Genomic DNA, 21,725 nt, shown 5'->3' on the forward strand with positions numbered 1-21,725 from the left:
GCTCACCATTTCACCAATGAAAGGAAGGGAAGAGAAAAGCAGCGATAATAAAAACGCTTGCCAAATCGTTTTCTTCGTCATGCTTCCGTCCTCTCCTTCAAGTTACCGACCAATCAGCCTTCTCTCAGGGTTATCAAAACTGTTCGACAGAGCAGTCTACCACCGGCTCCTAACATCTGCCGAAGAAATAAACTGGTTACTCGAGGAAAAGTTTGGTTTTCGGAAAGGTCATTCGATCGTTCACCTGCTGACTCGAGTAACAAACATTCTCAGACGGAACAAATCTGTTTCGAAAAGATCTGGCATGGCGTTGTTGGACGTTGAAAAAGCGTTCGACAATGTCTCAAATGATGGCCTGGTGTTCAAATTGCAGCACTACGGTCTTTCAATCTTCCTATTGAAGATAATTAACAACTATCTATTGAACAGGACGTTCCGAGTCCCTCTGAATGGCATCACTCGGATACTTTCAACATCGGTGCTGGGGTTCCACAAGAAAGCATCCTTGGCTCCATTCTGTTCAACCTGTTCACTTCCGATATGCCGGCTCTCCCTGATGGTGGATCGTTGTCTCTGTTTGCAGATGACACATCCATCGTCTACAAGGGTAGGGTCATCGGAGCTCTGACTGCCAAACATCAGAGAGGCCTGGACGTCCTGTCTGAATATTTCAACAGTTGGAAGATTCGTATCAACGTGGCAAAGACCCAGGTCATCATCTTTCCACACTCTAAATCTCCCAGACTTGCTGCGTCGGTGAATAATAAGATCTGCCTGCACGGTACACTGGTGGAATGGTTGAAAGAGGTAGTCTACCTCGGCTTAACACTAGTCAGCAAGCTGATTTTCAGGGAGCACGTTGACAAAACCAAAACCAAGTGTAACATCTTGATAAGGTCACTGTATCCACTCATCAACAGGAGGTCCACTCTATCCCTGAAAAATAAGCTTGCTGTCTACAAACAAATAAACCTTCCCGTAATAGAATACAGGATGCCAATCTGGGAGAGTTGTGTCAAATGCCATCACCTTAAACCCAAAGGATCCAGAACAAGATCCTTAGGATGGTCCTAAATAGTCCCCCGTGGACTACTGTGTTACCTGGCTTATAACGAATATACGTTGTATACGAGTACCCCGAATACAACGTATGACTCGTCTAATTTTGCATAGCATTTGCAATGTAAAATTAGACGAACTATACGTTGTATTCGGGATTCTCGTATACAAGGTATATTCGTTATAAGTCAGGTAACACAGTAGAAATTATGAGATCCACCTCCTGGCTGGAATTCAGACATTAGAAGAACGGAGAGTATTTATCCTGGAAAGGTTCAGAGACACCTGTCTGAGATCAAATCATCAGATCATACGTGATCTAGCACGTTAGGTAAAGTTATACTTGTAGTAGGTAGGTTTTTACTTTTTTCAATTCAAACAAAACACACCCAAAGGGGTATTCTGTAAACTAGTTGAAAAACGCAAATATTAAATTTGAATATCAAATTAAACAAAGGTGAAGATCCAGGTAGGCTAATCAATTAAAATGTTAAATCAATGTTCTATCATAATCAACATAAATAAACACAATTTTACGACTAGTTTTCTTCGTCATTTGCTTTTGAGCAACGGACGGATAAGCGTCGGATACGACGTATGAGTGGAACAGCACGCATCACACCAATACGAAGACGACGCAGTGTTGCCACATTATTTCCATTTTCAATCTGTATTTTCACCGTAAACATCTTTTGCATCTGTTTCTGGCTGACAAAAATATGTAAAATATGTATGTATGATCTTATTGCGGATCGTGGTAAATATACTTTGAGTTCATTGAAAATGCAGAAATAGTTCGTTCATAGTTTAGAATCTTGAAGAATGACTTAAGTTTGCTTTCTAAAGATTTAATCTAATTAAAAGACCTCGAAATCCTGAATCTAGATTTTTTTGAGGGATTTGTACCTTTTTAAAAGTCTAAAAATACAAAAAATCAATCACATTTTCGTAAAACATTTGTATCCGACATTACGAAAATCTTTGTCAGGTAATCCCGTAAAAAAAAATCCAATAAAAATACAATGATTTTCATTGTCATTGTAACAATGATATTTACTGTCAAAATATTGGACATTTTTGTCAATTACCATAAAATCACAACGAAATTCATGGTTCATAACAATGAAAAACATGGTATTTGAGAAATTTACAGTAAAAAAGGGGGGTTGTTAAGCATCTTAACAATAAAAAAAAGTGATTTTTTTGGAACAAATTTGATCTCTTTACACTAATTTTCATTGTTTGAGCATTGTATCGTTAAAAATCGAAATTTTTTTTTCCCGTACAATAATTTAACAATAAATTTTAATGTACACGAAATTCAACAGTAAAAATCATTGTAATTTCGTTGTTATATTATAATTATTTTTTTTCGGGATTTTTTACTCAACAATTTTAGAAAATGAAAAATAAGCATCAACATTTTATGAAGTATTAGTTGTAAAATGTTATGCTCGATGTTTCAAATTCAAATGTTTCTCAAATTCTCCTTATCAAAACAAGTTTCAACTTTATCTAATCATTTGGCAGATTAAAAGAATATTGAAATCGCTAGTTATTGCTCGAACTTATATACCTAAGTGTACTCAGCATTTTTTGTTTAAAAAGTTTGGGATGGTTTCATCTGTATTTCTCTATCAACTTTATTGTATTTTGTCACAACACATAACTTTTAATTTGATGTTTAGTAGAATTGCATAGAATATTCTTCATTTCTGATATTACACAAGTCAAATGTCAAAGTATCCAATTGACTATTCGGCTCACAAACTGTAATCATTCAGCTTGTGGGTTGTTAAAACGGTTTGTTTTCCGATTCTGCAAAACAAAAATAAAACAAAATTATAGTACCTGTCACCATTTAATATGGTTAATTAAAAAATAAAAATGAAAACTTACATCCCTTCTAACGAGCAATCAGAAATCAGAAGTCCGTTCAAAATTAACGAAGGTAATAAAATAAAAAGTCATTTTTTTTTAAATTTGGTTTGGTGTTTATACTTACTCAAAAGGAAGAAAGTATTATTTATGGATATTGGATATGGATATTGAACATATACTCCACTTATTTGAAAAACTGAAAAATATGTATATTTAAAAAAAATCTGTAATCTGTAAGTATAGATATCTGTATCAAAATTTTAAGAAAAATCTGTATCATTACAGATAAATCTGTATATGGGCCATCATTGAGACGAAGACGAAAGCACCCACATCGACCAATAGGCAGCATGACTAGGCCGCCGTCATCAGGTCGGCATCGACCTGCACTGGTGTGGCCACAATTTGAAAAATAACCGGCCACCAGTTCAAAAACGGAAAGAGTTAAGAACTTTGTTATTTATATTTGATCCGTCCACTAGCGGTCCTACGTCAAGCCTCCGTTCGTAACCCTAGGCACAGACCCTTCTAATTTTTTAGTATTTCAACTACTGTCACATATAAACACAAAAATACTCTAATCTGAATTATTTCCGAAACTTATTTCCATGCTAGATTAACTTGCATGGATAACTAATTAACAACATCTAAAAAATTTTGCAAATTACTTTCATTTTATCAATTTTTTTTTTACAACGCTGCTTGAATCTGATAAATTTCGGCGAAGTCTTCATAACTATTGTTTGATTTTTTTTTACGTTCCACTACGCCATCAGAGTAGCGAACATTATACCTTTGCTTTAATATACTTTGAATAGATCCACCATCTTCTAGAATGCTTTCAAGATCTGGCAGTGGGTGTTAGATTAGATTAGATTAGGTTGGAGTTTTTTTTGTTAATTACTTTATTTGTACAGGCTCAATCGAATAAACTTTACAGAGCCAAGTTATCATTTTCATTATACATTATAAATGTCTTAGATCTAAAATTAAAGTCTTCTCGAGGTTAGTGAGCATTTGGCTAAACTTTTTATTTAGATTTCTACCAGCTGCAATAGGAGCTTGCTGAACAATGAATATTATTAAATTGTTGGTTTTCGATGATGGATAACAAAATACGAATACAGCTCATTTCCCCCACACGTGCTGAAACGTTGGAGCGAGCCCGAAATGTATTGTTCTATTTCTGGGTATTTAAGGGTACGGTTCATGGAATATCTTCATATCACGTTTTCACTGGCACCCATCTCGCCATCCAGAAGTCATAAAGATCTGAAAATTAATAATGAGGCTTGCTTCTCGTTTTAGATGAATGTTGAACTGTTTGTACATAGGAGCAATTAGCTTCAGTCTTTTAGGATATTAAGGGCGCATTTTGATTCAGTTTCCATAGACATACTGTCAGATTACCCGGTATTTGAAATTATTTCTTGTATAATTTGCTGTCAGAAAAACAAATGACCTTCAATCTAAGTCAACTGACAACTTCTTGAATAAGCTACATGGACTTACCCCAAGGTTCATGTTGAAGTCCCTTACTTTATAATTTCTATGTCAAAGATTAGACAGCTTGCAGACGATGCCTTGGTTTCTCTGAAAGGTCCTAGAGCGTAAATCTTGCAAAGACCATTGCAAAATTAACTAGATAATTTATCCTTCTGGGTCAGAAATTTGGAGATCGAGGTTTCACCGCAAACAACTGAATTGGTAGTGTTTACAAGGAAGTGGTTTTCAGTTCAACCGCGTCTAAATCTTTTGAGTAGAGACATTACCCAATCTGTGACCTTCAAATACCTTGGAGTCTGGTTTGATTCAAAATGCACTTGGGGTACCCACATTACGTATTTGAAACAAAAGTGTCAACCAAGGATCAATTTTCTACGATCAATCCGGAACACACACTGAAGACCTCATTAAACTATATAAAACGACTATTCAGTTCTTGAGTATGGCTCTTTTTGCTTCCTCTCGACAAGAAAAAGCCACCTAATTAAATTGGAATGTATTCAATATCGTTGTTTGCGTATTGCCCTTGACTGTAAGCATTCAACACACAATATGCGCCCAGAGGTTCTATCGGGCGTAAAACCTCTACAGAACCGTTTCTGGGAGCTTTCATTAAGAGTATTGATCAAATGTAGTGTCAGTATCAACCTTGTGATTGAAAACTTCGAAGAAATGCTCGAATTGAGCACCCAGTCTAGATTCGTGCGAATCTACTTTATTTCCCCGGTTCATGAGTTGATGAGTCGATAGGTAGAGTTCAGCTGTGGGAGCTCCCTCCTTGGCGTCGGTAGCATTGGTGCTCAGCACGGAAAGTAAGATTGATTGAAAACAAATCAAGGAAAAAAAATCTACCTTAATTATATGGCATCGGATATTAGCCTTCCGTGCTGTAACCTTCCTCGTGTACGCTTTACTAACTAAAGTTCTCCATATGATCTCTCCATGAAACAGGCTATTCAAGGAGTTGCAGATCAACTTTGACCTATCTCAATTCTCCGTATTTTTGCTGAAAAGTACCAACAAGTCAATTGCAATAGAAGATTTTTCACTGATGGATCAACTCAACCGCCTTCTGGAAACTTCAGGAACCTTGTTCCGTTTATGTTACTGAGCTAGCATCAATCAACTTTGCATTGGGGATGATTTCTGACATGCCCACAGACCATTACTTAATCTTCTCGGATTCGGATAGTCTCAGTTCGATTGAGGTTTTTTTTTTCCTTTATTATAGAGATTTTTAGCCATATGACTAGTTCATCTCTTAAGCTGGGTTTATACAGGGCAAGTCAATTGATCAAGTCAGTTGAATTCAACTGACTTGAACGTGAATTGAACGTGTAAACCATGCCATTCAACTGAATTGATCAACTCACTTGAATTGAAAAAAGATGAACCAGGCTCAACTTTTCAAGCCAATTGAATTCAACTGAGTTGATCATTTGACTTGCCTAGTCTAAACCCAGCTTTAAGATTAAAAAATTGAGAAAAAAAAATTGGGTTCTCAGAAGGAGATTCCCAATCTTGGCTGTGGTACATTTATCTTGTTATAATGAAAAGGTGTAGAAAACTGCCAAAAGGGCCAACAAAACGGAAATACAAACAAGGAACACTCAGATATTGTGGTAAAGGTTCGCCTACTTTAGGAAGGTGATGAGTGCGGCTACTGCGGGGGCCTCGTCGCCCAACAGGTTCCGAATGCTGTTTGACTCCAAGCCAAAGGCAGCCCGAAGGTCTTCCAACTCCGCGCAGTTCACGAGGATGTGCTCCACGGTGGCTGGCCTCCGCAGGTTTCGCAGACTCTGCTGTGCCCGGTGCGCAGCCTTGACACCACTCGCTGTTCTCGTAGGTTTGGTCGATTCTTCCAGGTTCCGGTGGTCGCCTTATTCTTCCAAAGATGGTTTGTCCTGTTGTTCCTCCACTCGGTGTCCCAGGCTCTCCGAATCGTCCGCTTGATCAACTTTTTGACATCTTGGAGCGGTACATTGCCGGTGGACCTGGGTCCGGTGTGGCCTGAGCCGGCGAGGTGGTCGGCTATTAGGTTCCCTTGGATCCCGCAGTGACCGGGTACCCACATAAATACTGTGTTGGGCGGCGCGTCCTTTACCGTCCCATGGATCCACGGATGCTTCGGTGTTTCTGTTGTTAAGGCCAATATAACGCTGTGTGAATCAGTTACGACTAATATCGGCCGGTTGGCCGGTAGCTTAACCGCGTGGAGAATGGCCGCTGCCTCAGCTGAGAACACCGAGCATTGGGTCGGGAGCGATCTGCTCACAAGCAGACCATCTCCGGAGACCCCCATTCCCACTCCGCTCCTGGAGAGAGAGAGAGCTGTCGGTGTACCTAACTTCATAGCCTTGGTAGTGCGCCCCCAGAGTTTCGAAAAACTATCCGGCGTAAAGCCAGCGAGTTGTCTCCTGCCCTGAAGTGGTCCTTGATTCGGCTGTCAATTTTAATCTTGTGCGATTGCCAACTTTTGTCTCCGTGCCAGTGGACCCTGGCCACTGGAGGGAGATCTACGTCGGCGGTCGTGAGGAGGAGTCGGTTCGCCTCGTCGAGGAGAACGATCCTGTTGTTTCCCGACGTTTTAGCGAGAAAGGCAGCGGCTTTGGTAGCAGTAGCTGCGGTGAAAACGAGTCGAAAATGTAGGATACCGGCTTCAACGCAAGCAGCGTCAGCCGGGGTAAAGGGCAGGAGACCGGAGACTGTTCGAACGTAGCCGTTGTGCACCGGTTCCATAATCTGGACGGCTTTCTCAGCGGCAAGGCATGTAATCTCTACACCGTACAGTAGGCTACTGTCGATGATGGCTCTAGCAACGCGGAAGCGGATTTCGCGATTGTTGGATCGGTAAGGGAGGGAGATGGTCTTAATCAGGTTGGACCGGCTGCGACAGTCCTGATTGTCAGTCCTGACAGATTGAGGCAATTCGGTTGATGATCTCGATAATCATAATCGGAAAGGGAGCAGATGAGTTTGCTGGTCGAAAGATCATATAGGATTACCTTTGTATGGGTAATGCTTAATCCCAGGCAATGAGAAGGCAGACTCTCTCGCAAAGGTGGGCTCACAACAAGGCGAGATTTATGATAGAAGAATTTCACATGATGAATTTTTCCCATTAGTGCGTCACAGTTCTCTTCTAAGTTGGCAAAACGATTGGACAAATAATTCTCTTGGGCGGTGGTTACATTCCATTACTGCAAATGTTTCTTCGAGAGCGTCTGGATGTAAGTCGGGGATTCATTTGCGTGATGTCAAGACTTATGTCCAACCACTACTCGCTGGACTCACATCTCTACAGAATAAACCCCGTTGGCAGCAATATATGTAGGTGCAGAACCGGTTATGATGACATCGATCACGCAGTTTGGCATTGCCCGGATAATGACGCCTTCAGAGCACGACTATTAGATACCCTAGTGGCCCGAGGTAGACAACCCTTCCGTGAAGTAAGAGATGTATTGGGAACCCGTGATATTCCCTACATGCAGGCGATCTACGAATTCCCTTTTTTGTCTGATGTTAGAGTTTGATGTGACCATCCCCTCCTTTCCATATATTTTCCAGCCATTGTGTCCCAGTCTTATTATCCACCTGTTTCTGTGGTACTTGTCCCTGCCCAGCCAGCATTTGGCCAACCGTTCGAAAGTAGTATCTGAAGGTGGTTTCAGAAACCTGAAACCTAGCTCCTTCCAATCGAAATAGTTACCCATTAATCTCGAGCCACGAGTAATTGGTACCCAATACTAACCTATATTACTGCTGTTTAAAATGTAAATTCAAAAATTGCGGATTTTTGGCTCCGCAAACTGTCATACACGACTGAGCCTAGTAAATAAACGAACTAGTTTAAAAAAAAATTTGTACATCAAGTAGATCACCAGATGTGGGCCCATCAAAATTCGAAGTGGTAAAGCAAATTGTATGGATAAAGGATCTCGTCAAGTTAAGGACGCCTTAACTAGTAAGCCGTTTAGATATTGAACTAGTCATCCTTATCTCGACTATCCCAATACCATTCTCGTTTCTGTACCGCGTAACAGTAATCCAATCGCTTTGTAATGAATGCGTCATTGAACAACGGAAAGAACAGCGAGCATTCGACGTAATGTGCACCACTTTGCTGGTGTTGGTTTGAAAGCTCCACACAGCGAAACTAATGACGACACTCACTGCCGTGCCGACGACGACGACCCTTCACTTTAGTCCACCCCTTCTTCTCCTTGCTACAGACGAGAGATTGAATTCATACATTCGAAACACAGAGCCATGGGAAGGAAAAACCTTGCTTCCTATGTGTATGCATTTCGAGTCTTATGCTGGTGAGAATCATACATTGCGCTCACCTCTCAATTGCCTTTTTGTATTGTTTCTCTCTTCCCGTCTGCAGCACGCACTTTACTTATGCTCCTCGTTTTTCGCAGCAAACAGTCCACCGTTTCGATGGTGGTGGTGTTGGTGGTGGTAGTGGTGGTGGTACCAGACAATGTGTGCGGATCGATCCTTTTACCACCCCCCTTCCTCCAGTGTCACGTCCGTGGCTACATTTTGTGTGGTTCACTACCCTCTGCTCGCTCGCGTCCGGACGATCGATTGTACGCAACCATAGCCGGGGCGACCGAAGGCACATTTTCCCATTCCCTTTAATCACTCATATCCTCTCCGCATCCTCGTCGTCAAGTGATTCGGTCGGTCGGTCGGAGCATAAATTCGAGCATAGCGAGGAGAAAGAGCGACGAGTTTTTCGTCATCGTTGATGGTTGATTGCTCGTCGTCGTCGTCGTCGTCGTCGTCGTCGTCGTCGGTCGCAGAATTCGACATCGGCAACGTAGCATTTTATGTGTGATGTTTTTTGTGAGTTTCAGCTCCTTTGACTCATGGCGACGGCCACGCCGTTTCCTCTACCTATTGAAGCATACAATACATTTACCACCACATCGTGCGTCTATGGGTGTGTGAGGTTCGCATTTTGTTTTGTGAGCCATTGTTATGCTCCTTGCGCTCGCTCGCTCCTTGTGACGATGCCGTATGCAGCGTTGTCAGATCGATCAGACTGTTCAGGGTTCGATGGTGTGGTGACTGGGAGGGATAAATGGGTGATGGAGGTGGTGGTGGTGGTTTTTCGGTGAGGACGCAGCCCGCGCCGGGGTGCATGAATGAGTTTACGGCCCGCTTGGGATCGAGGACCCTGACCGGCTCGCAAATTACACACCTGATTTGGTTTCGTGATTATTGGCGACATGTGTAGGTTTGATTCGTTTGTGCTTTTTTTTCTTCTTCTGTGGAATTGAACCTCTCGAAATGAATATTGCACTGGTTGAGGGAGCACTTTGTTTGTTGTCTGAAATTGAATTTCATTAATGTTTCAAGAATTGATTCATGAAATGATTGAAGCCATAGAAAATGCAAAAAAAAGTCATACAATGTAGCTTAGTTGGCATAAAGAAACATTGTCGAATACACCACATCCCTCACAAGCTTCATTCGTTATATAGCAAGATTGAGTGCCATTTATTTGGGTGAGTTGCGAACTTAATTGACTGAATTATAAGAAGAACTTCATTGATACAAACATCATTGTAACTAAAGAACTAACCCAATGAGGAGTAAGTTTGTTAATTTTTTTTTTTTTTTTTTTTTTTTTTTTTTTAACTCTATTTGTTTCAAATTCAAAATAAATTACATTTCATTTTAACCTAGGTGCTCCAGTTACTGCAGTAACTTACCAGCCTTAATTGTTATGATATATATCTAAGTGTTTTTACATTGTTCATGTCTTGGCAATTCAGTATTTTAAACAGGTTTTTTAACCTGCATGTCAGTATAACAATTGATATCTTAAAACTAAACACTAAAACTAAATCTTATCTAAGTATAAAGGGAATTAATCGTTGCAATTGAGGATTGCAACGATTTTTGCCTGAAATTATTAATTATTTTGTTGGACATTTGTGCTAAAGTCTCAACATTCGAAATTCTATGCACTTCGGTTGTACTGTACCAGGGAGGCAACTTCAAAATCATTTTCAGAATTTTGTTCTGAATCCTTTGAAGTGCTTTTTTCCTGGTAGTGCAGCAACTAGACCATATTGGTACAGCGTAAAGCATGGCCGGTCTAAAAACTTGTTTAAATATTAGAAGTTTATTCGTCAGGCAAAGTTTGGATTTCCTGTTTATAAGAGGATACAAACATTTAATATATTTGTTACATTTGGCTTGAATGCCCTCAATGTGATCTTTAAAAGTTAATTTTTGGTCAAGTATTAATCCAAGATATTTCACTTGGTTTGACCAGGAAATTGGAACTCCGTTCATAGTGACTATGTGACTACTACTAGGTTTCAAAAACGAAGCTCTAGGCTTATGTGGAAATATTATAAGTTGAGTTTTGGAAGCGTTGGGAGAAATCTTCCATTTTTGTAAATAAGAAGAGAAAATATCTAAACTTTTCTGCAGTCTGCTGCAAATAACACGAAGACTTCTTCCTTTAGCGGAAATGCCTGTGTCATCAGCGAACAAAGATTTGTGGCAACCCTGAGGCAAATCAGGGAGGTCCGAAGTGAAAATGTTATACAATATAGGCCCAAGAATGCTACCCTGAGGAACTCCTGCCCTAACAGGTAGTCGATTAGATTTGGAATTTTGATAATTTACTTGAAGAGTTCTGTCAGTTAAATAATTTTGAACTAATTTCATAATATAAAGTGGAAAATTAAACTTTTTCAATTTAGCAATCAAACCTTCATGCCAAACACTGTCGAATGCTTTTTCTATGTCTAGAAGAGCAACTCCAGTTGAGTGGCCTTCAGATTTGTTTGAACGAATTAAATTGTTAACTCTTAAGAGTTGATGAGTAGTTGAATGCCCATGGCGAAATCCAAACTGCTCATCTGCAAAAATTGAGTTCGTATTGATGTGAAGCATCATTCTATTCAAAATTATCTTTTCAAAAAGTTTACTTATTGAAGAAAGCAAACTTATTGGACGGTAGCTAGAAGCTTCAGCTGGATTTTTATCCGGCTTCAAAATTGGAACAACTTTTGCATTTTTCCATTTATCAGGAAAGTATGCCAAATGGAAACATCTGTTAAATAATTTTACCAAGAAAGACAAGGTACTCTCTGGGAGTTTTTTGATGAGGATATAGAAAATTCCATCATCACCTGGAGCTTTCATATTTTGAAATTTTTTAGTTATAGACCTTACTTCATCCAAATCAGTCCCCCAGGAATCATCAAAAATATTTTCCCGAGAGAAAATATTCAGAAAATCCCGAGCAACCTGATTCTCAATAGGACTAGTAAGACCCAAACTGAAATTATGGGAACTCTCGAATTGCTTAGCAAGTTTCTGAGCTTTTTCCAAATTTGTGATCAAAATTTTACCACCTTCTTTAAGCGCTGGAATAGGCTTTTGAGGTTTTTTCAAAATTTTTGTGAGTTTCCAAAAGGGTTTGGAACTCGGGTCTAATTTAGAAATATTATTTTCAAAAGTTTTGTTCCTCAGGGCAGAGAATCGCTTTTTAATTTGTTTTTGCAAATCCCGCCAGATAACTTTCATGGCAGGATCGCGTGTTCTTTGATATTGTCTCCTACGGACATTTTTAAGACGGATCAAGAGCTGAAGATCATCGTCTATTATAATTGAATCGAATTTAACCTCGCATTTTGGTACTGAGGCAGCTCTTGCTTCAACTATAGAAGTAGTCAGAGATTCAAGAGCATAATTAATTTCATCTTTGGTTTGCAAAGGAATGTTTGGATCGAAGTTATATTCCATAAATGTTCGATACTGCTCCCAATCAGCTCTATGGTAATTGAAAGTAGAGCTGTTGGGATTACAAATTATTTCTTGGGATATTTCAAAAGTTACTGGAAGGTGATCAGAACCGAAGTCAGCATGGGTAACCAATTGGCTACAAAGTTGACATGAATCAGTTAAGACCAAATCAATAGTGGAGGGATTTCTTGCAGAAGAAAAGCATGTTGGGCTGTTTGGATATTGAATAGTGTAATAACCTGCAGAACAATCATCAAACAGAATATTACCATTGGAATTGCTTTGAGCATTATTCCATGAGCGGTGTTTTGCATTAAAATCACCAATAATGAAGAATTTAGACCTATGACGGGTAAGTTTCTGGAGGTCACCCTTGAGAAAATTCTTTTGCTGGCCTACGCATTGGAATGGCAAATAGGCAGCTATAAACGTAAGTTGTCCAAATTTTGTTTCAACAGAAACCCCCAAAGTTTCAAAAACTTTGGTTTCAAATGAAGAAAGAATTTTATGTTTGATTCGTCTATGAATAATGATGGCAACGCCACCACAGGGTCCATCAAGACGATCATTTCTATAAATCAAGTAATTTGCGTCCTTCTTAACCTTATGGGCAGGTTTAAGGAACGTTTCAGTTATAACGGCAATATGCACGTTATGAACTCTTAAAAAGTTAAATAGCTCGTCTTCATTATCTTTAAGAGATCGAGCATTCCAATTTACAATATTTAATGCTTTAAAATCCATTACTGAATTTTAAAGTCATGACAATATTATTTGCAAATTTTACTCCAGTTTGAATAGCATCAAACATGGAGTTAGATTTAAGCATATCAGAAATCATGTCAATTAATGAATTCTGTAAAAATTCCATTTTGGGGGCAGTAATGCTTCCTAAGTCAAAATTGTCAAAATTTCCATTAGAACGTTGGTTAGTATTTTGATTTCTACCCGCTGCAATAGCAGCATAGGTAGCTCCATTAACTCGCTGAACATTGTTAGCAGCGAGGGGAGTAGGTACAGATGAAACATTTGAAGCAGGGGTGATATTTGTACCTACGGGTACGAATGTAGAATTTGTTCCTCGCTGACCGTTGTTAACAGCAGAGGAATTTGTACCTGGTCGGAAACGTGGAGCGTTTCCTACCTGTCGGTTAGAACGAGATTGTAGGATCGCTTTGCGAGTCTTACATTCCCAAAAATTGGATTTGTGATTCTCACCACAATTTGAACATTTAAATTTCTTAGGATCTTCCTTCACAGGACAGTCGTCCTTTGCGTGAGAGGAATCACCACAATTCATGCATTTAGCTGGCATGTAGCAATTTTTAGTTCCGTGACCCCATCCCTGGCACTTACGGCACTGGGTGAGGTTTTGGAAATTTCCTCCAGTCTTCCTGAAGTGTTCCCACTTCACTCGGACATGGAGCATAAGGCTAGCTTTTTCTAAGGCCTTAAGGTTGTTTAGTTCACTAGACTTGAAGTGAACTAAATAAAAATCATAAGAAATCCCGTTGCGCGAATCGCCAGGACGGGATTTCATTTTCATTTTGATTACTTGGAGTGGCACAACTCCAAGTAATTTTGCCAGTTCATCTTTGATCTGATCCAGGGATTCACCACTGGGCAGTCCTTTCATGACAACCTTGAACACACGTTCAGTTTTGGTGTCGTAAGTAAAAAATTTGTGCTTCTTCTCAGTAAGATACTTGAGAAGACATTTAAATCCGTCCAAGGTTTCAGCCAATACACGGCATTCACCCCGACGTCCAATTTGTAGTGAAAACTTAACTTTCACGAAATTCAAAAGTTCCATGCGAAGAGCATGGAAATCGGTAGTGGTTATCACAATAGGGGGAATCTTTTCCTTCTTGGCATTAAGCCGGGAAAGTTTACTAGAATTTTTCTTGGATGATGGATCATTCTCATCATCCGTGAGCAAATCAAATTGATTACTCAAATTAATTTCTTCAGAAGGGGGGTCAAGAGTTTGCCCCTTTCTTTTGCGTTTAGGCGCCATGGCGGCAGTAAATGTTTTATCCAAATCGACTTCCAAGCAGATTACTATAAGAATCTGAAGGATCGAAGAGGAATTTTCCAAATCGATATCCAAGAAGGATTACCTCGGGTAGGGTCCAAACAAGGATCGAAGAGGAATAAGAGGAGTTGAACAAGGTAGAAATTTTTTACAGGTTGAGCACTGAAAAGTGCGATTATGCGATTATCCAAATCGACTTCCAAGCAGATTACTATAAGAATCTGAAGGATCGAAGAGGAATTTTCCAAATCGATATCCAAGAAGGATTACCTCGGGTAGGGTCCAAACAAGGATCGAAAAGGAATAAGAGGAGTTGAACAAGGTAGAAAATTTTTACAGGTTGAGCACTGAAAAGTGCTGTTTAAATTTGTTGTAGCTTTAGGTAGTAGTAACACTTCCTTAAGCAAAAAGCAAATAGATCCGCACGGCAAGAGAGCACGATGCGGACTGAAGTTTGTTAATTATATTAATCTGTTTAAGATGTATAGAAAATCGAAATGGGTTTGCATTTCCATTAATCGACTAGAATTTTACAATTTTTCGTTATAATCATTTTCATTATTTTCATTCAAGCAACAAAAACAAGAAAGTAAACATTATTTAAATTTCACATAACTTGTCTAATAACCAGTGCAAGAGTTAGTCAATCAAAAAGCTTTTATGTTAATGAGCTATGTTTTGATTTGAGTCTCCACAATACTTTAACTAATCATGTTTGTATCACTTCATGTGTGATGTTAACGATTTACGTAGTTGGAGATGCTTAACGTAAAATATCAGACTTGAAGTGGTCATTTGATACGATATATGAGGAGATGAAAGCATAGAGTTGATAGTTCCGTTAGTGTACGGCAGTGTGAAAATTGTATATAGAGAGTAGAAAGTGAGCAAAGATCAATTTTGAGGAAGGTACGAATCGGGTTGATCATCTCTTTTACCAAAGTCCCCTGGTCAAGAAAGGGATGGGTAGGAATATGTTGACAGAATACTCGCTCTAATGAAATCCGAGAACACATCTGCACTTTCACGAAAAATCACTGGGATGCTTGATAATAGGGTTGGGATTGCAGGAGGATTCGTTTCGGAAAATGATAAGCTGAATTGATGCCCTAACGAGTCAATAGCGCGAAGGAGTATTGGTTTATAACCTCGGTCTTTAGCTCAGTAAGCAAAATAGGTCACCATTAGGCCACCGAGCTTCTTATAGCACAAAACCATTACGATCAAGTTTCCGTTCAACTTGTTAGGTTTCAATCCTGGTGGAGACCTCACCGACGACGAAAACAAACCTTCTTGAGAAGAATTTGGCACACGGGCCAGAAAAAGACTGTGTTCACTTCTCTAGTGGATGCAAAATTATATTCTCAAGATATATCTACAGGGTTCATATACAGAGGCTGGGAGTCCGGTCAATGCTTTTTGACTGATCGAAATGTAGAAAACAATTTTCTTTAGAAAACTGATGCAGAAGGCAATTGATGATGCTGCAGTACTCCTCTGCTAGACTAGGCGTCCATCTAGCGATAGCGAAGTGGGATGAAGACTCGTCGACCAGAACGAGTGAGCCTAGTCGGTGGAATTGTAGCAGTGGATAGCTGCGGGACTAGAGCTACTGTGCGGCGGTTGTTCCTCCAAGCGGGTTTATATCGGCCGATCGAAACATTCACCATCCGCCCTTTAACGTCGATTCTAAAGTGTTTGCTGCTTCGACTTGCCACCTCAAATAGACCATCGGATGGGAATCCCAAGTAACCACAAGTTCCGCATTCAACGATAAAACTCACTTCCAAGTTCCATAAAGTTCAAATAAAGTTCCAACAGAACTTTCAAGTTCCATAAAGTTCAAATAAAGTCCCTATAGAACTTTCAAGTTCCAAAAAGTTCAAATAAAGTTTCAACAGAACTTTCAAGTTCCATAAAGTTCAAATAAAGTTTCGACAGAACTTTCTTTCCAAGCAACCAAAAGTTCTGAATTCATCGATAAAACCCACTTTCAAGTTCCATAAAGTTCCGCTGCGAACTCTTAGCAACTTGAAGTTCAAAAAAAGTTCCTAAAAGCATATCTAAACACTTCTTAGGAACTTCAGGCAAGGCTGAAAACATGGCCACAACAAATTCCGAACAAGTTCCCAGCGGAACTTCTTATCAACTTTAAAGTATCTTAAAACTTCACTGCGGAACTTCTTAGCAACTTGAAAGTTTCTAAAAAGGTCCGCTATAGCCCACATGAAGCAATCCGCACAAGTCATTACACTGTGCAACAAGTCTTTCTAGGACTGATAAAATTCACTTTATTTGACTTTCTCATGGACCTCGAGTAAAAGTCTCGAACAAACTTATACCCTAACACGTCCTAACTTTTTGGTACCGCCCTCTTTATGAATTTTGGTCCCGATGTTTGGTTGTATACTGCCTAACTAAAGCATGTTACGACATTGCCGTCCGAGAGTTTTTTGTAGGAAATGATTTGAGAAACATTTTTTTACAACATTTGAAAACGATAGCTCGTTGTCTTACCCCTCGTCTGAGTTATTTTGTTTTTTCAAATCTAGAATTCATGTAAATTCACTGTTAAAACGATCGTATGTGCTGGTATGTTGTGATTTTCATAAAGTAATAAGTTTAACAACTTAAAAGAATGAAAGCACTCTAAATGTAATGATTTTAATCATAATTTATTGTTATTTTATTCCATTTAAAAATATTATTGGTCTTTCCTGATTATAAGAGTAACACAACTTTCTAGGACTGAGAAAATTAATCATATTTGACTTTCCTTTTGTCCCCTAAGTAAGTGTCTAGAACATAGTGTCACACAAAGTACATACAACGTTAAGAGCCCAACGTACACCCAAAATTACAGGCATGTAAAAATACTGCTGGTATTAGTTAGGCATTAAACAACCGACATCGGGAAAACATACCAAAATTCATAAAGAGGGCGGAACCAAAAAATTAGGACGTGTTAGGGTATAGGTACGTTCAGGACCTTTACTCAGGGGTCCACAAGAAAATCAAATATGGTCAACTTTCTCAGTCCTAGAAAAAAAAGTTCAGATTTGTTGCACAGTGTTATTAGTAACAAAATTTAATGTACGTAAATATGAAATGATCAGTGGCTCAAATAAATCGTAATTCTTATATTTATGCAGTGCATCAATATTCTGCCCAAACATAAAAAATAAATAAAGAGCAACTTCCTGGCTTCGAATCCATTTATTAGGCATGTGATCTTCGAACGCTAACCACTGCGCTACAAGTGTGTTTAAATTCCTTGTGGGCACACATCAATTTAAAATTCATCAAGGTGTTGTGTTTCGTATTCAAATCAGTTAGCGGACTCTGAAAACTCGAACAGTAGGCTGGATAACAGCTCACTTTAATATATATCAGATGACGTAGAGGTTCGTGCTGACAAATCAATACACGTTCATACCTGGCTTTAGAAATAACTTTCATAAAAGTGCCGAACTAAATTTAAAATTGGTGTATAGGACAAAATCTTTTTTTAACTTATTCTATAAAAGTTCCGTTCAAGTTCTGCCAGAAGTTGCTTCAACTATGGGACCAGAACTTTCAAGTTCTTATAACGACTTAAAAATGAGGCTGCTAAGAATTCTACAGACCACCTTCAACCAAGCTGCTTAAGCCACAAATAGCCTTTTATCAGAAATTTTGGTTACTTGGGATGATAACGACGGTCGCACGGAATCGTTGCGGATGAAAACGTGCTTGCATGACTGCAGAGTGCAGATCCTGATGCACAACGGTTCGATTGCTACGCCATGCCGTGTCCTTGGGTCGCAGATTACGCATGGCTTCTCGCAGCTTATTGACAAAATCTGCATCGGTGTGATTGGTGGTGTCATCGACGAAGAACTTGGACGGTAAGCGGAGAATCGTTCCGTACACTTCTCAGCTGGTGATGCTCCGTGGTGATGTAACTCGGCACACCAAAACGAAAAATCTACCCTGTGACAAGTGCTTGAGCGATCGCCGGTGCAGTCATGTCAGGAACAGGAAATGCCTCTGACCACCAAGAGTACCTGTCAATGACGGTTAGGCAGTAACGATGACCATTGCTCGGAGGCAAAGGGCCAAAAATGTTGATGTTGATATGGGAAAACCGTTGACACTGCAAGCAGCTCTTGGCGAAAGCGATGCTGCCTTTCCGTATTTTCGGCCAAACTAATATTTGGGTCATCAATCTAGTCGTTGCACGTGTACCAGGATGGGAGAGATTGTGTGTTGCTTGCAGAGTAAATTTACGGAAGTCTTTCGTAATGAACGGTCGAATGCGATCGTCAGAGCAATCCCAAAACAATTGTTTTGAATTGCCTGGAACGGTAAAAAGTTTCAGCTTTAATGACGTGTTCGATTTACCTTGCACAACATGCTGGAGCTCCTCGTTGGTTTGTTGATCAATTGCAAGAGTGTCAAAGTCGATCGAGGGGAAGCTGCGACGATGCAATAATGTGCCGGATGTCCGTCGTGATCTGCGCGATGTAGTCCAACTGGTGAGCGTGGAGATTGGTGGTTTTGTCGAGCTTTTGACGGAAGGCAAAGACTATCGGCTTGTGGTCAGTGTAGATGAGGCAGCTTCGTCCTTCTAGCATCAACTTAAAGTGCCGCAGTGCAAGGTTAATCGCAGCTAGTTCGCGATTGTTTGTGCTGTACCGGAGCTGTGCCTTGTCTAATTTTTTTGGTGAAGAATCCCAGTGGGTGAACGTTTCCGTCCACGAATTGAGGTATGACTGCTCCTGCTGCTATGCGTCAACCTAGAGAGATAGTTCGCCTATTTGGCAGGATGGGCCAGTAATGCTGCCTGGGATTGTCGCTGTTTGCACAGGTCAAACACTGCAGTGGTTTCGTCGGTCCAAACCAACGTTGATCGATCGTTGCGTTTACTGCCGGGGGTTATCGACAGCAATGGTATTTGTACTTCGATCGCGTTTGGGACGAACCGCCGATAGAAGTAGATCATGGCCAGGCAACTTTTCAACTCCTTCACCGTCAATGATATCTTGACGTTTTGGACTTCTTCCACGCGTTTTGGCAAAGGACGAATTCCTTCGGTGGATACAGAATGTCCCAGAAAGGTTATTTCCGCACGGCCAAACTCGCATTTGGCAATGTTTATTGCCAAATTGTGTTGTTTCAGTCTCTCGAAGATTTGGCGCAAATGACCACGATGTTCATCAGGTGACGACGAGGCGATGAACAAGTCGTCAATGTACGGAAAGATGAAGTCCAATCCCCAAACAACCTCGTGGGTTAGCCGTTGGAATGTCTGTCTGGGCCGCATTTCGTAATCCGAACGATATGTACGAAAACTCAAAGAGTCCAAACGGTGTCGTCTTGGGGATGTCCTCGGGATGGATCGATACTTGGTGGAACGCGTTCTGCAAGTCAACTTTAGAAAAAAAAAGTTTTACCCTGCAAAATGGAGCCTCCCTTAGCTCAGTCGGTAAAGGCGCATTTACAAAGCCAGATCATGCTGGAGGTGGCTGGGTTCAATTCCCGGTTCGGTCTAGGAATTTTTCGGGCTGGAAAATGTCTCGACTTCCCTGGGCATAGAAGTATGATTGGACTTGCCACACAACTATACCAATGCAAAAATGGTACAGGCATCGAAAGCTCTCAATTAATAACTGTGGAAGTGCATCTAGAACACTAAGTTGAGAGCACGCAATAAGCTAATATGCGATATGCAATAAGCTTGAAATTGCAAAGAAGAAGAAGACCTTGCAAAATGGTTTTAAAATCCGATCGGGAACAGTCTGGGCGATGGCTTGCAGCTTCCAAGCTTCATCAGGTGTTCGAACTAGGCACGGGCTGCTTCGAGCTTGTCGGGTGGAAGACGCCTCGGCCTGGCGTAGACAGGTTGGCCGGTTGTCTCGATACGGTGGACAATTGTTGATTTGCTTACCGTACTCGGTGGAGCTAGTCGTGTGATGCTTGGAAATTCGGCTTATATTTCAGCGTACGGCAATACTGCACAACACGTCTTGATGGAATACCCACTAGTTCGTGCAAGAACCCCTGCCGATTCGAGTCATGTGGTGTTGTCGATGAGGCGATGTCGTTTCAAATCGATCAACAGATCGGAATTGCAAATAAAATATCCACCGATGATTCCAGGTGTGACGTCAGCAATCAAGAACGTTCACAAAAACTCTCGACGAAGACCAAGATTCACCTTCAGCAGTGCTTTTCCGTAGACCTTCCGTTAGCTGCAAATAATTTCATCGTGGTGGGCTTCATCCTGCTTGAACTGGAACCTCTCATAATAACAGACACGTCGGCTCCAGTGTTGATCAAAAACTGCATACTTGTAGTAGTGTCCGAGAATTTTAGGCGAAAAATAGCGCCTGCACTGGAAATTTCGCCAACTTCCAACGCATATTCCAGCATGTGGCGTCATTGTTTGTTTGCTGTGCCGGACGATGACGATTGGCTTGTGTTTTATCACGGTGAGCAAACCCTGACTTACCACGGCTTCGTGAGCGTGAAAGCGATCGTCATCGAAAACCGCCAGTGCCACGTGAAGATAGTACCTTTTCAAGTTTGCTGGTCAGCTGGGCAATTTCACGATGAAGACCTTGAATGCTACTTTGCGCTAGTGTCTCCTCAATGTTCGATGATGCCGTCGGTGTCTGTTGTGCCTTCAAATTGATGGCACTGATATTTCGAAGGCCCATCGAGTTGACGATGGCATCGGCGATAGTCATAATATCAGCAGCGTCACCTTTCGATGCTTGAGCGTGGGTCGGTAACATTGATGCCCACAACAATGCAATGCGCTTCATCTCGTTGAACAATTGGCACGGTTTAATGTCTCCGAGTGGCATATCCAACAGGACGAAATGTAAACGACTCTGTTGACTATCGGCAAAATGTTCGATGAGCTTGTTTTTGATGTACTATATACGTACTTTTCGTTGGTTGGTACGGCTTCAATAATCGAACGCAGCTCCGTTAGCTTGTTCGGAGACGCTTGCGCCACCACGATACTGTATTTTCGCGCGTCGTATTCAGCGTGGTTATCGATACCAGAGGCAGCAAGAAAGAGATGAACTAGCCTTAAGCTAAAAATCTCTCTAATAAAGAAAAAAAAAAAAAAAACCAGAGGCAGCAAACCAGAATTCCAACGATAGAAAATACGATTCGATATTCGATTCAAAGTGTTCACTCGGCTGTCGACAGAAGCAGATCACTCTCAATGTGTGTCACGCGATCGCTTGTTTACTCGGCAGCAACCATTGTGGGGTCCTCCTCATTGTTCATCAGCAGCAGTTCTTTCAGTCGATGCGTCGTCGGCTTTGGAAAGCAACCGTTTCGTGATGAATGTGTGAGTGCCGACCACATTTTGCGTCCATTGCTGCAATGGAAGTGCTCTGACCCCCGTTGGCGAATCTACCATACAATGAAACCACTGGAAACCGCTCCCATTCTGGTGGAG

General features: G+C 40.6%; 2 protein-coding genes across 2 annotated transcripts in view; both read right to left on the bottom strand.

Annotated features, from left to right (window-relative positions):
* LOC135706563 (protein gustavus-like) overlaps positions 1–21,725 on the bottom strand; it is a 417,123-nt gene that overhangs the window by 67,117 nt on the left and 328,281 nt on the right. The window lies entirely within an intron of this gene.
* LOC135706617 (uncharacterized) lies at positions 6,197–6,748 on the bottom strand. The gene has a single exon (XM_065228265.1). The coding sequence runs from the start codon at positions 6,746–6,748 to the stop codon at positions 6,197–6,199; it is 552 nt and encodes a 183-aa protein (XP_065084337.1).

Source organism: Ochlerotatus camptorhynchus, unplaced genomic scaffold (genome assembly GCF_037179485.1).
Source record: "Ochlerotatus camptorhynchus isolate MF236.1 unplaced genomic scaffold, CSIRO-AGI_Acam_v1.1 ptg000284l, whole genome shotgun sequence".
NCBI lineage: Eukaryota > Metazoa > Arthropoda > Insecta > Diptera > Culicidae > Ochlerotatus > Ochlerotatus camptorhynchus.